At 36.7% G+C, this 15533-nt stretch overlaps 1 protein-coding gene across 1 annotated transcript; it reads right to left on the bottom strand.

Annotated features, from left to right (window-relative positions):
* Nucleotides 1–666: 666 nt before the first annotated feature.
* TNFSF13B (TNF superfamily member 13b) lies at nt 667–13880 on the bottom strand. The gene is made up of 6 exons (XM_054193556.1): nt 13343–13880; nt 13154–13259; nt 5244–5300; nt 4835–4947; nt 4590–4740; nt 667–2907 (listed from the first exon to the last, which is right to left on the bottom strand). Exons 1-6 carry the CDS (start codon nt 13667–13669, stop codon nt 2795–2797), a joined length of 867 nt encoding a protein of 288 aa, XP_054049531.1. The 5' UTR covers nt 13670–13880; the 3' UTR covers nt 667–2794.
* Nucleotides 13881–15533: the final 1653 nt, after the last annotated feature.

Genomic DNA, 15533 nt, shown 5'->3' with positions numbered 1-15533 from the left:
ACTCCCACTAGCTGACCGATAAGCATGATTGCAGTCTGGATGCACTTTGCTACCTTGCGTATCACGGGTTTGTTAGCAGAACCATCAGGAGTGAGGTATTCTCCTTTTCTTCCTGCTTTGGTTGGAAAATGCTGATCTGTTAAAACTCAGTTTTGTGCAGAAGCAGATTAATTTTCAGAAGCCAGCAGAAGCCAGCAGAAAACTAACTCAACAACAACAAAAAAATTGCCAGCTTTGCCAGTAGAAATATCTAAACAGTCTGTTGACTTGCACTCTGTGCACACATGTGGGAGTTCTCATGGTTCAAATTTTTTTCTGAAGAAACTTGGGGTTCAGTTTCATCCTACTAAAGGGAAGGAACACTTTTGAAATCTTTCTGCTCAGAAGAGAAAATCTTTCCTCCAGGCCACATCATATCCCAAACACTTTCTGAATTTTTGTGCTGTCCACATTTCCCAGTAGCAGAAGGAAGAAATACAGCAAGGAAAAGGGGCAATTATGACAATTGATTTAGCTTCACAGATTTTTTTGCTATCTATCTGTTGTATGTTTAAAATACTACACTTGTCTGTTTATATCAAAGCTACACCGTTGAACGTGCCAAGCACCTTCAGAATTGGCTTAAGCTAAGCACATACAAACCCACCGAAACCACTGGGGAAACTTACATACCAGAAGTTAAATTTGCAAGTTTAGCCATCAAGTATCTGGGAAAGCAACCATAACAACATTTTTTTCTGTAATCAGACAACACTAAAATCAACAAGCTTCTGATTTGAGATTCTGGGCATCTCTTTAATGTATGTCAGTAATAACAGACAACTCACTGCACACTCATAATTGTTTTGTCTACGTGCAGCTTCACACAACCAAGAAGAAGAAGAAGAAGAAGAAGAAGAAGAAGAAGAAGAAGAAGAAGAAGAAGAAGAAGAAGAAGAAGAAGAAGAAGTACCAGCAGCAGCTTCAGCTTCAGGACACATAAATAAAGGAATTTGTATAAGGAGGACTTCCAGACATTTTGAAAATGTGGTTAAGCCTCATAAAAAATCCCAGTGTGGTAATCCAATACATGTATGCTTATTGCTGAAGTGTCTTTCTGCAGCCCAGAGAAGTTGAATTAATTGTTTCATTAGTTTACCATAATCCATAATTCCTAGCTCCAAATCTCTTTTATTTATTGTCTGTCACCATGAGAATAAAATCAGATCAGCACAATTTATAAAAACAGACGAGAAGACTGCAATATACAAAGCATCTTTTCTTTACTAAATGAGTTTATATGACACAATTCTCAACCCCTAAAAAATATTTTCAAATGGCGTACAGTTCATTACAGTGGGTTTTATTATTTTTTCTATTCTAGTAGCACTTCAATACTTCTTTGAAGATCAGTGGAATAAGTATTCAATGTTTGTCTCACAATAGTTCCTAGAAGTCTTGACCACATTTTTACCACGCTATTACCATGCTATTACCTTGACCATGCAATACACATGGATTCTTGGGGCAGAAAAGACATACATCTTATCTACTGAAAAAAGCAGGCAGACAAAAGAAAACAAAGAGAGACCTCTCTTCAGTCTTTCTACGGGTCTGATTTTTTTTTTTTGTAAAACAGAGTTCAAAACTGCAGAAAAAGCCTACAGTTAACCTAGGGATTAAGACCAGATTTCTGGGATACAAATGTATTTTCTTAGTTGTATGGCTGGTTCCAGATTTATTGGATTTTTCTTATTACTATATTGCTTAGAATGGATCATAGCAAAAAGCAAGAGAAATACAAATAATATATATGCAGTAATATTTCCATTGGATAAACTATTCAAAAGAAGATAAAATCCTATGCCCAAATGTCAAAGGCTTATATATGTGTATGTGCATACTTTCACATATATACATATATATACACAACATCTATATATGACTGCAGAAATTATGAAGCCAGAAATCCAATTCCACCTATTGCATTGTGTCTAATCTCACCATGTTTCCTTCTATCCCTGCCTTGCTTACATAGAAGTATACACGTATTCCTTGATGAGTAACAATGCTTTGAAGATTGAGCTGTTGAAGCATCTTACATGTATGTCCATTTTCCAGTAAAACTAATTCAAATTAGTAAATACTAATAGATCTTAGTAATTTATACACCCTTTGTTCACAGGGAAGAAGCAAGCTAGTGGCTACTATTCTGTATATTTCTGAGGAGTTTGCTTTCATTATCCCATACATTTAGACAAAACAAAACAAAACAAAACAAAACCAAAACCGAAAAAACAGAATCCACCTGACACCTCCATTTTGTGATGAGAAATCTACTGTTTGATGTTTCTTTCCCGTACTTTATACTTCAAATATTTTACTGATGGAAAAAAAAGCAAATCTAACATGTACTTGTGTTTTAGTTTTCCTTTTCAATTATGGATATGAATTTGATAGTAAATGGTCCTGTTTATGCTATACTTTATGGTCAAGTCCTTCTTTGATTTGTCTTATGGACAAGAAATTATTTCAAGGCCAAAAAGCTATTGCTTTACAGTTGTTATTTAGAGTCTCCTATTGTCTAAAATAAATTGTCTTTCTGGTAATCACATGATGGTTATATCTCACAAGTATATCTGGTGTGTTTCCTGTTTTGGGTTTGCTTATTAAACCGAAGAAAAGTTCTCAGAAGCTAGTGGTGGATGGGGAGAGACTGAATTGGCAGCTTTATTATAATTCAATTATTTTTTTTTGACAAAGGCGTAGGAAACGAAGAAAACCACATTAAGCATAACAACATAAATGAAGGGCTTCAGAGGAGTCTAACTGCACCAAAAAAAGTACCGTCTCCATCCAAGGATATTTTGGCCCTTCTTCGTGGTATTGTAAGTTGAAGTTCATCCCCTTCTTCTAATTTTGCAATGCCTGTCAAAAGATTTGGAATATTTTAAAGTTAATATTTCAAATACATTATTTTCATAAATGGTATTTAAAAAGTCATTACATGTCATCTTATAACTATGGCTTGTTTCTTGTGATGAGTGCTTTTCTATCTTTAGGTACAATCTTAAAAATTGCAGCCTACCCAGAGCTGACAATTAATGTCCTCTGTGGAGGTGGAGCTACTTTCCATGCTGCACTCACCATGTCACAGTTCACTTAAGCAAACGCTGCAAAAATTTATAACAGTGGCGTACCCAGATTCCTCATGTTATGGTGATGTGACAGTCAAGGTCAGCATTGCTGGTCTAGACCATCCTGTTCCCACACTTCTGGAGGACGTCTCACGAGCTTTACCAACCAAATGAAGTTACCAGACATCAGCTGATCCACTGCGACTGCAGAGCACAAAAGTCTGCTTCCTGCCAGCCGCACATCAGCTGACGTGATAACCGAAAGCACCTCGCCTTCAAGTTGCAGTCACTAAGCTCAAAGCACATCTAACATCTGCTGCGACACACGCTCAACAGCATGAGATATTGCAGTGACATTTAGTTTTCCAGTGAAAGCGGAAGAGTGGGATTTTGGGAAGCAGGAACCGTGAAGTGGCTGGATGGAGTAGAGATTCTAGTTAAGAAAGCGGGGGGAGTAATACAAGGGTGAAATAAGAGGAGAGATGAAATTGAAGGAGGTTATGATGCCAGAATATGTGGGTGGAGGGGCAGAAAGTTAAAGAAAATGTTTGGACAGCCTTAATTGCCAGGAGGAAGTAGCTAATTTATTTTTATTTGGAAAAAAAAATAGCTTCCTTCCCCATCCCATTTGTTTAATGCCATTACTTGCTAACAGTCAACTCCATCACTCAATGTCAACCACTTTTTTATAAGGCATTGAAAAATTCACACAGATCTTGCTGGAAAATAACAAAAGAGAAAACCCTCAAATCCACTATTAAGGGGGAAAGACAGATAGGTAAGAGCTACTAAATGAGATTTAATAGGCCTTGATAACAATTCCTTAAATGCTACTGCAGGGATATACATCTATATTGAGCATTGAGCCTGATGGACTTGCATTAAATATTTTAATTGGTCTTTCTTGTTGTGTTTGTGCGATCAGAAAGAGTTCCTGATAGGAATTAACTATTTTTCATCTAACCAAAGACTAAAACTGCAGTAGCCATTAAAAGGATTAGAGAATTAAGCTAAGAAATGTCTTTGGAAATCCCACAGCAAGGTATGCAAAAATGGGGTGGCTAAAATTAATGTATGATGTTTTAAAGTAGAACATAACTTCAAAATATTTTATTGGGATAACTAAATGTGGAATTCAACCCCTAAGTTAAACGGAGTTCTTCAGTAAGGACAGTCTGTACTCCTTTTGTCTGCTTCAGGCATCTAACTGAAAGTACTGAAGTATCTAACTGCATTATACAGTGAATGGAGAGAGGGGAATTGTTCAGATCACCTCAGTTAGATGCATACCCTCCAATTACCAGTACTTTATATAAAACTGTATTTTTTTAAAAAGTAATTTTTCAATTAACGAGGTCCATGAATGCAGTCCGTTTTCTTTTCAACTGCCACAATACTTAATCGCCCAACACTACAGATTCTATTTGACACACTTTATTTGCAAACAAAGAAAAGGAAAATGTAGATGTTTACCAGCAGTATAGCAAGAATTATTCGGATAAGACTGTGGCATATTTTGGATGCAACGAAACAATGTCACCAAGCTGAGATCATCACCAAACACATGGGCCTTCTTCCTCTGTATTAGGTGTCCCATAGCAAATGTTGTATCTGTGTATAAAACCTACAGAATGAAGAGGTGCAGACTTCAAACATATTGTAAACGTGTTACAAATCCTTTAAAAAGTCAGATGCTGAAAGGAATTGAGCTTTCTCACCTGACCATATATGAAAAAATATCCTGTTTCTTTGATCACTATTTTATTTCCTTGTTCTTCCAGAGCTGTTCCACGTTTAAAGCTCAGAAGCCAAGGGACAATGCTTGAATCATCTAAAAGAAATAATAATTTTTAGGTAATCAGAAAGAAAAGTTACTTTTTTCATTTTCATCTGACAAAAAAGTATCAAATCTAACTTCCAGTCAAGACTTCCAGTCTCACTAGCTGGATTTCCCCACTGAAAAGAGGATATTTGCAAGAGCTGTCCAGATGCAGAGACCTATTTTTTTTAATTTTTTTTTTCTTAAATTCAGCAACATAACACATTACTGCTTTGAAGTTAGATAAATTTGGATGGTAGAGTTAATACATGGAATAATTAGCTATAAATCATGGAACATATTCTTACCTTTCTGTTGGATATCGCTTTTGCTGTCAGCAATCAGTTGCAAGCAGGCCTGCAGCACTGCAAAGTGAAAGCATTTTGAAATCAAAGACATATAAACCAGTAACAGAATAGAGTAAGTTTTTGAAACTACCTTAAAAAAAAAGAAGGACATGAAAAAAAAATCTTCTCTCGGTCTCACCACTTTTTTGAAAACATAATCTATTGATTTTAATGCAGATCTTACTCAAATATGCCAAAACAAAATTCACACTACAACACGTACTAGATAACTTTCGGAGCTCGTGCTGCTAAGCAGGAGGCCTCAGATAGTAGCATGAGTAATACTTGCTTGTTTTAATCTCTGGTCCTAATATAATTGAAAAATGTAGCAGTAAGTCAAATGAGCTAGGAATCATCAGATCAGTTAGCCTTGTTAATTTTCTAAGCAAAAGCTCAACCCTGCCAGCTATGACAGATATCAGATTTTCGAATGATGTTTACTATATTGTTTAAAGAAATTACTTCCCAGTCATAGTTGCTGTAAAGTGTTAGTCATACATACTAGTTACATGGTACTTTCAAAATAAATTAAAAAAAAATCCATATGTTTGTGCTTTCAGCATGTTTTCAGATACCCACACTCAATCAACCTATACTGAGACTAAGAGGGAAGATACAGAGATGAGTGTTAATAAATTAATGCACACATAACAAATAGCTTAGTATCTCTCAAAACTAGTGCATTACTCATAACTGTGGATACTGGTGACACCAATGAGAAACTGGGAGTTTGATCAGCAAGAAATATTGTGGTATGTTAAAATATAGGCTCGCAAGTGAAACAAAGATCTTTTAAAAAAAAATCTGCCTAAGCTAGATGTCAGGGAACAGGATGAAAGAAAAAAAAAGATAGAGCAGATTTTAATGAAAACATCTGGTTCTAGTGCTACTTTGAAGGTTGCAAAACAGAGTGGTAACATTTACTGAACTTGACAGAAACCAAATTAATTTACTAAGAAAAAAGAGAAGAAAATTCTGCCGTAGACTGCTGAATCTACATTTTTCTTTTTGCCTTTTCAGGTAAGAAAGCTATGGGTCACATTTGGCCACTCTTGCTATAATGGGAGTTGCCCTACTCCATGGGATCCTGTTTCTACATCTGCCATCTGGTACCCATGGTGCAATCAAGTGCCTAGCGGCACAAACCTCTCGCTGCACGGCAGGTATTGAGTTTTGTTTAGAAAGCAGGCTCTCTCTCCAAGTCTCCTTTCCAAGGGGCCTGCCTGAAAATACCAAGAGAGTGCTGGATGCTCACCAGCACTCAGTGGTGCCAACTGGCAGCGTACAAAGGTTCAAGCGCATGTCTGGGAACACTCCAATGTCACAACGATTGCACAACCTGTGAGCCCTACTTACATTAATGAAAATGCTATCCTGCCAGCTCCTGTCTCCTACACTGGAACGTGTCCTTGAGTTCTCTCAGTGCTCAGCAATAATATGCCAAAATCTATAGATTTTCAAACCAAGAATTTAAAAGCATCTGAATGCCCTGCCTTCTGATAAGGAGTAGAAAAAACAAGCTAGCACGAAATTGAAAAGGTATTATACTTCAGTCCTTTTTCTATCACACTTGTGAGCGACACAATTTTCTGAAAAAGAAGCTTCCAAATAAAATCAAAATGTGCTTTTCTGGAATTGCACACCAAAGCGCATCAGACAACCTATTTCACAAGGTATTAATTCACTGTCCTTTGGAGCAAGTGCCTTCCTAGTGAATGGAACTTGCTGATTCCCTGATATTTCAGTAAGGTAAATAAAAATTTTCATTCCAGCTTTTAAGAGAACTCACTAGTGTGGCCACTGGATTTTCCACTAACGAAACAAGAAAGAATTTGTTATGATTCACACTAACCAGCTGCTATCCATCTGGGTACCAATGAGTAGTATCCACAAACAGTGAAAGTTAAGGCCACCTTAGCAATTCTTGTTAAACCTTGCATTCTTGAAACTATCCCGATTCACAGTTTGCAGGTCTGGATTTAAATTTCAGTTGTTTGCAGCATTGAAATACTAGTCATCATTACTGAGAACTGCTACACAGTAATTAAAATCACCAAAAGTTCAGTACAGTCTGAGACCTTTTCCATCTTTTAAAAACACATACCAACTCTGCTTCGTTCTGTAGATATCAAATCTACATATATTCTCTAAAAAAATCTCACTGTCTCTTTTTTAGTGTATGCAGATAAAAATAAGGCTCCACAGAATACATTAAGCTTGTTTTTCACGGAGAAATATGGATATCACAGTGTCATTCCTGACAATAAAAAGAACAGGAACTAACACTGTGTCCTTTTTACCTAAAGCCACAAATGACAAATAATATCTAAAATAGGGTTTGAGGGATTGAACAACAACATGTTTAAAAAAAAATGTTCAGAAGCCAAGGCTGACACATAACTATTTCCAGTATATACAAGTACTTTGCTTTGACCTCAGTGGAACTACATACATGCTTAAAATGAAGTAAATCATTGAAACAAATTCAGAGTAAACAACACTACTATTAAGGAGAAGATATGGATATACAGAGTATATTTTCTGGGTAAATTAACAGGGATATTCTTAATGTTGTTAAGAAATGTTAGCAATTCTATTCCAAGAAGGACCCAAATCCTACCTGAAGTACAATATCAAGAATATATGCATTACAATATATGGGTTGAATAGTTACTATCAGTACTGAGCAGAATAAATCAAAAGCTCTACCTGAATGCCCTTTAGTCCAACGTAAATCAAACATGAGCATCAGCTTTGTAGTGTAAAGGATTTTTGAATAATTAATAATGCAAGCAGAATACAGGATTCGTAGAATACATCTTAAAAATGTGTAAAAATATCTAGACTGAGTGTCACCATAAGGTCTAGCTGTATAAAACAGAGTGTGTCTAGAACAATAAAGTGTGCCCCATCCTCTTGTAACTTCATATAAAAGCTTTCCTTTGACGACCATTTTTTTTTTTCTGATTTTAACCGCTCTGTGGGGTATGGGCGGGGAGAAGAACATTTCAGAGTCTGCCTTCTTCCATGAACAGAACAGCCAATTCTGAAGAAATTACTGACTCCAGATGCCTTTATAAACCACAGCCAGCACATGAAGGGATGTGTTCTCCACCGGTTGAGCAATGTAACCACAATTTAAAAAAAAAAAAAGCTAGCTTTTGCAGCAGGATAGGAACACAGCCTTCTGCATAACTGCATGATTTAAAACCTGATGTTGGTAAAATCAAATTTGCCCTCCCATGCAAGTTTTTGTATTATTTAATTGCATAATCATTTTGATATTTTGCAATCTAACTTCATAATACATCCAAACAAAATTTCAAGTTTATTATCTATGAACTCATGCACACATTTTTAAGATTTTTGTATCATCTGAGATCTAAGATATCTATCTCATTTTTTGCTGAAATAAAAGCAAATAAAAACTCTGAACTTTAAAAAACCAGACCTGCTTGTTTAGGTTCCTTCTTTGGTCTAGGTTTGTTCTCTGTAGACTTCCTGAAACATACTTAAACACTAGATAATTCAGTTTATAAATTATATGCATGTTCTTGAACAATTTGCAGTTCTTCCTTTAACTTCTGCATTTCTTATCACAAGAGATCTTCTTTTACTTTTTGCTTGTACATTTTTATAGACTAGTTAATTTGGTGCTTTTTAAGTAAGAAGCCTTTATATGGCATCAATCGTGGATTAAATCAGTCCCTGCATTAAAATGGCTTGGTCATAGTTACAGATGTGACTCACGTCTAACAACTATCTTCAAAGTTTTGGTAGTATTATTTTGACCTTAATAGAATTACCAGTAACATATTACAATGAGAATAAGAAGAAAATAATTTACTAAGAATTAAAAATGTTTCTATTATACAGTATAAAACAGAATATTGCTTTTAAAAATTAGAGCCTATCCTATTTTGTGTATTTTTGATTGCAGTATTATGCATAACACACAACACTGATTAATTCATTAAGTGGAATTCTTCATGTAAAATTGCAGGCATTGCATCAAGTAATTTTCTATACTTTCACATAGAAAGGCCTACTTCCTTTTGAGTTAGACTGTTGTCAGCAGAAACAAAAAACAATAACATATCTTTTCAAGAAGTAGGCCTTTTTTATTATTAAGAGAACTCTTACATTTCCCCTCTTCAAACAATATAATACAAAGTATTTTGAATATTTGGTGAGGGGAATTTTGTATGTGGCATTTGTTTAGACTAGTAACAAAAGGTTAGGTTTCTTGAGTCAAAGATTGCTAAAGTCAAGTTTACTTGTAAAAGTTCTTGCTATCCCGCTGTCACAGAGTTCTAAACCAAAAACACACAGTCAAAACACTTCTAATGGACAAGTGTACCAATTTGCCAAAGCAAATCTATCAATTTGCCAGTAATGCAATCATACCAAGAACAATGGCAAAATTCTCAGAACTTACAGACCCTGCTTGTATGACAATAGTTATTTCCTGTGGACGCAACTGATATTGGGGTAGAACCTGGGAAGCGCTAGTCACAAGTCAAGTTATCCTGCCTCACTGCTTTGTGCAATTACTTAGAATTTCTCCTCAGTTCCTTCCGTACATGCAATCAGACTGATTGAGATGGATAACCTCAGTACACCAAAGTAAATATTGTCCATGGGTGCTCCAATCTGATTATTGCAGAATGGTGCCTAATTTGAGTTTATAGACGACCTCATGCTCACCTACCAAGTCAGCCACGGGAATCAGAATCCCACAGTAATAACCAGAATGACGCACAGAGACAGAGTGTAAATGAAATGACATTCATACATTGAACTGCCTTAGGTAATGGAACCTATATCTTGTTCCTGGACTCAAGCGCACATACAGCTTAGAGAGAAACACGCAGGCAAGGCAATCAATAATTGAGAACAGGGTGTAAAATTCAGGAGAGCTTTTTATTGTGCAGTGGTTTTCCTCTACAGACTAAATTTATAAAAAGAAAGACAAATAAAGAAAATTATATCAGTTCTTATGTGTCCTGATATGACATTTGCCAGAAGTGGTTAGATGATCTATCTGCGTGCATATTAATAATATGTACCTTTCAAAATCACCCATTAACTCCTACTCATTGTATCAAGAACTCTGGTTCTGACTGCTAACTGTACAGCTTTGTTTGGAATTGATGCTTGAAACCCATCTCTTCAACCTACTTGAGCTGGAAATTTTCTCAAGACACAAAATGTACAACTAGTGATGACTAATAGTTTTATGCACGAACACAAGCAAATGCATACCCCATAAAAATACGAAAGAACAACATTGTGTTAGATCTATTTTCCTTCACTTGTCACTGTAATTAAAATTCTAATTTGTGGTCACTTCTATGCACAAAACATCAAGCAAATAAAAAAAAAAAGTAATTGAAATTCCATATGTTCAAGAAGTGCTGTGCTGGGCATAAAAAGAATCATGGGACATCCATTTCTGAAATTTATTAATTAGAATTTAAAAAGAAAACAGAATGGGACCACAACTTTATTTATAAACAAAATAATGGGTTTATATTTTACTTCTGCTCTCTGATGAAGCACAAGAGAACCAATTGTATATCAGCGACATTTTCAAGTATTCACTTTCTAAGGAATTGGTCCTTGTTAAAGTGAAATTATGGGTCAACAATTAAGTGTGAGACCAGACTCTACTTTGAGACCTCTCTGAAGCAAACAGAAATAGGACGAGAAAAAGGCACTTCACTCAATACCTTAATTTATCTGCCATTGTACCAGAATGAGTGCAGTGCATCTGCAGGATGATTTGGAGGCTGCCAGGATGCTGGTACACAGAAATGGATGTGAGAAGATCAAAGTGCAGGGCTAGTAATTTTGTGTACATGACCAAGTAACAGCCAGGATTCAGCACCATGAACAACACCAGGGTCTCTTATTTCACTCACTCTGCTAAAAAAAAATTTAACATTGACCAGTAGGTTCACGGTCAGTAGGTCATGGATCAGTGAAATCCAATCTGAGAAAATGTAACATCTTACTGCACTCTGACAAACTAAACTTGTTGGAATTACAGCAGGCAGAAAGGTAATCCTGTCTAACAGATGACCTTTTATATAAATGGAAGATTTGTAATTTACTTTTTTTTTCTTTTTTATATACAAAATATACATTTTAGAAAATGGTTGTGTTAGAAAACAGTTTTGTGCTAGGTCAACCTATGTAGCTTTTCCCTTTTAAATGAATGTTCATATTCTGTGCTTTCTGTCATCCATCCCAAACAATTTTAAAGCCAGCTGTATCTTTAAAAAAAAACCCCAAAACTTACAGAAATAAGTAGCTTAATTAGAATTTTATGTGAATAAAGGTGAATAGATATAAACAGGGGTGGCTACCTGATGAGACGAACTTAAGTCTGCCAGACGCACAGCTGAGAAGCCCAAAACCCTCCTCTCCTCCATACACCCTCAAAAAGCAGTAAGAATAAAGATGAAAGCTACTGTGAAGGGCACTGGATAACTTGCAGAGTACTGATGCTATAACATTATTTTAGAAAAAGACATGCCTCCTTATTTTTATGATACTTGTACTTGAGATCACTAGCCTTTGTTTGGGAGACGCTAGGGTGGGGAGAGCAGGGAAGCTCTGTGGTTCCCGTGGTAGGAAACAGGATACAAGAAATACAATTTAAGCAATCTTCTCCTCAGCCCTGTTTGTGAAATCACTGTTAGCCAAGACCCCAAACCAAAGATTACCAACGAAATAGAATAAATCCCATTTAAACCTATGGATTTTGGATAATGTCCTAAATGAATATTTTCTTTTGAGAATTCTGGAGGTAAATAGAGTGATTATACTTGAGAACGTAAATTTCATTTAGCTTGCTGAAGCTTAAGTGAAATACATTTCACATTAATTAGTCATTCAAAAGCACAATTTAAGCTAAGTTTGATTTAGTCTTTACTACAAATTACTCCATATCAACTTCATCTATTAGAGTATGTACGCAAATTGTTACCACAGAATTCTATATTTCATCCTATCAGGTATCGTTGTGTTTAGAAAGAGAAAAAAGAAAAAAAGTAGGCACTTTATTCCCAAATGAAACAAATATATTCCAGTAATATTCCAACATTATAATACACATCAGAGGTCTTTTATGGAGCACAGTCTTCAGTGCCCTCTGCAGCACTTTTTAAAAAGGCCATGATAGAAAAAATCTCACTGGATAGGCACGCCTTTATTTATTTTGCTAATTATATTAATAGATTGTTTTAATGCAGAAATGATACTAAACATCTGATTTCCTTGTTTTCTGCCTCTCTGGACAGGTACAAGCCAGCCTTTCTCTTTGAAAGCTTCTACTTCCCTAAAGTTAAGGAGCTTTCTTGTTACTTCTCTCTTTTAGGATGAGCTAGTTTCCCAGAAAAATGACTTGGCATTTTTAATAATAGCTTTCCCTCCCTACTATTGATCAGAGAGAAACAAGTTAGGCATTACCTTGAGCTGAGACTGATGGATTTAGAATTGAGCAATTTACAATCTGAACGATTTAAAGTTGCGTTACTCAACTCTACTGCATCATCGAGAAATACCTCCATTACAAGAAGATTTGGGATCTAATGTTCAAAGTTCAACCTGCAGATAGCACGAATATCTGGTACCTTAAACAGTATGGTAACCATTAAGAGAATAAACCGTAAGAGAATATGGTAACTATTAAGAGAACTATTAAGAGAATGGTTAACACCATTCATTCAGCAATAATTGTAAAAACCTTAACGGGCTTTGGAAGCACGGATCGGCTGACAGAAGATATGAGTCGAGCACTGCTGTTTTTCTCAAGACGGTATGCAACTGCGGCATCCCAACCCACTCCACCACGTGCTATTTACCTGTTTCTTCTGTGTGGACAATAGACCTTCTCCCCCTGTTTCTGCTCCCGTTCCAGATTTCCTTTTGGAAGCTTTCAGCTGGGCCAGGACCAGGAAGCCTGTTCTCCTAACAGGGAGAAGCAGCAGTCAGTGAAAGCAGCCTCGCATTTGCTCGTCCCCTGGAAGCCGAAACCCTCCCCTCCAGCTTACCTGCCTGGCGCCAGCTGCAGACACTTGCAGGAAGGAAGAAACAGGGGTACCTGCTTTATTTTCGTCAGGGGACACGGGTGGCCGGTCTAGCAGAGACCTTGCCTGGACCCTGTAGATCAGCTCGTTGCGCAGAGCTTCCAGTTCTGTTTTCAGGGTGATAACATGGTAAAGAGACACTGCTGCAAGACAAGAGGACAGGAGCATTGCAAGCCACAGGAATGTGACAGAAAAAAGTCCCGTGGTGCCTGAAGCAGCACCAGGGGGGGCAGAGGGAGAGGAGGCGGTATCCTTCTGTTGGATGACGTGCACACACTCCACGGATTTCATCGCTGCTCTTTCCTCACTAAAGCCAGAGGGAGAGTTCAGCTGTCCCCTTCCGAGGTGCAATCCATGTTACCAGTTGCTCTCTGAAACTAAGGGCATCCAGAATAAGTGAACAAAACGCCCAGATCATTTCCTGTCATATGAAGCCGTTGATAGAACCATTAAACTTAATGTACAGAGTGAACGTCTAAGATTCAGTCTCCGTTTAGTTTTCGTCTTTCTGTGCTGCATTTTGGAAATGAATACTTTCTCATGAGCTGCTTGCTCAATCTACCTTCCTCCTTTCACTTTCAACTATATATTTATGTGGCAGCTTGCTATTACCATTTCCCATTGTCCTCGAATTTAGGCACAGCCGGTACCACTGGTAATTTAGAGCCTTATCTAGAAGTGCAGGAACAATGTAAATTTTCCTGGCAGCATATCACCCAGTGCTAGTTAAAAGACACACACATATGACAACGCATGTGCCTCTATGTATCGATAGGTATACAGATGTACTGCTTGTGTACATTGTATCATATATATATTCATATCTAAAGTGCCTACAGAGGGGACAACCTATTCAAACAAAAAATTTTGTGGTTTCCTAAACGCTGTAGTGAAAAATATTCCCAGGTATGACTAACAAATTACTGGTCTCTCAATTGTATAAGTTGCAGGCTCTGCAGTTCAGTTCATCATACTAACTTGAAAAGGGATGATTTTTATTAAAACTTATCTAATAAATATAGTTTCTCTACAGAATTCAAGGACCTGAATTAATGCAAAAGGGGACAGGGGACACAGAAAAGTGGGGAGACAAAACTTGGGGGGGTGGGGGAAACTAGAAGGGGTGAAAACTAGAGGATGGGAAAGAATAAGAGAGGGGAAAATAAGAACGAAGGTGGGGGGGAAGGGCAGAGGGGTATAAAAGGAAAATAAGATTATATATTTTTTTTAAAAAAACCCCAAACTTTAAATACTGAAGTTTTTTCGGGTGAATCCTGAGTGTCTGGATTAAGCTCATCTTTTTAAGATTTTATTAGTCCTTTCATCTTAAAACCTTGCATTAGGAATTCCTTCTTTCTCTGCAGCTAGCTAAATATTCCAAACATGTTCATATTCTTTTTGTAGTGTCTTCTCATGCAAAAGTAAAGTTTTACTCCTTTGTTAAAAGTTTCAGTGGTCTGGGACAGAAAAAAATGATTGAAAAGCATCACAATTAGGGCTAAAATCAATAAGTCAATCTCACCACTGGAATCTAACTAACTGGAATCTTACCATGTAAGTAAAGTTTTATCTTTGCAAGAGAGAGAACTTTTATAGGTCTGTCTGAATACTGTGTAATGAATCTTGATGGCAACACTTGTCAGAGTAGTTCCAATCAAGTTGCTTCTGTTGGGAAGGAGAAAGAAGGTGCAACGATAGATGAACGTCTTCTTTAGCCTCTCCCACTTCTATGTCTTAAGACTATGAGAAATTGAGGGTTAGTATAAGCTTTATCATCATCTGTTGTGAACCAAGGTACCCTTTTCCTTACTTTACCACCTCTAGCAACCACCCAATATCCTGGACAGACAAGTAATTATTTTCTTAAATGCAGAGGAAAAAAAAAAATTCTACATGTCTTAACATGCCCCTAAAAGGCACATACATACTGTGAGAAATGATACAGAAATCAGTGCAGGGTGGAATAAGGGCAGAATGACATACTGTTTCTGTACCTATTTTCAAGGCTAAGTTAAGGTGTAAATGGGGCTGCGTTTTGAAGGAAATTTAAGATGAACTAAGGTAGGTTTTTTGGAACAGAATAAGCAATTATTAGAACTAAGCAGACATGCCTTGAAGTATCACTAGACATCAGAACAGTACCAGCCTAATACCG

This window comes from Rissa tridactyla, chromosome 1 (assembly GCF_028500815.1).
Source record: "Rissa tridactyla isolate bRisTri1 chromosome 1, bRisTri1.patW.cur.20221130, whole genome shotgun sequence".
NCBI lineage: Eukaryota > Metazoa > Chordata > Aves > Charadriiformes > Laridae > Rissa > Rissa tridactyla.
Note: the sequence above shows the minus strand (reverse complement) of the source record. Positions and strands in the feature narration are given on the sequence as shown.

Bases quoted from the DNA above. Each gene is read 5' to 3' on its own strand.
- TNFSF13B (XM_054193556.1), bottom strand. From the start codon at position 13,669: ATGAAATCCGTGGAGTGTGTGCACGTCATCCAACAGAAGGATACCGCC. The intron at 13,260-13,342 runs GTAAGCTGGAGG...TCTCCCTGTTAG, and splicing joins CTGCAGCTGGCGCCAGGCAG to GAGAACAGGCTTCCTGGTCC. The intron at 4,948-5,243 runs GTAAGAATATGT...TATTTCTTTTAG, and splicing joins AAGCGATATCCAACAGAAAG to ATGATTCAAGCATTGTCCCT.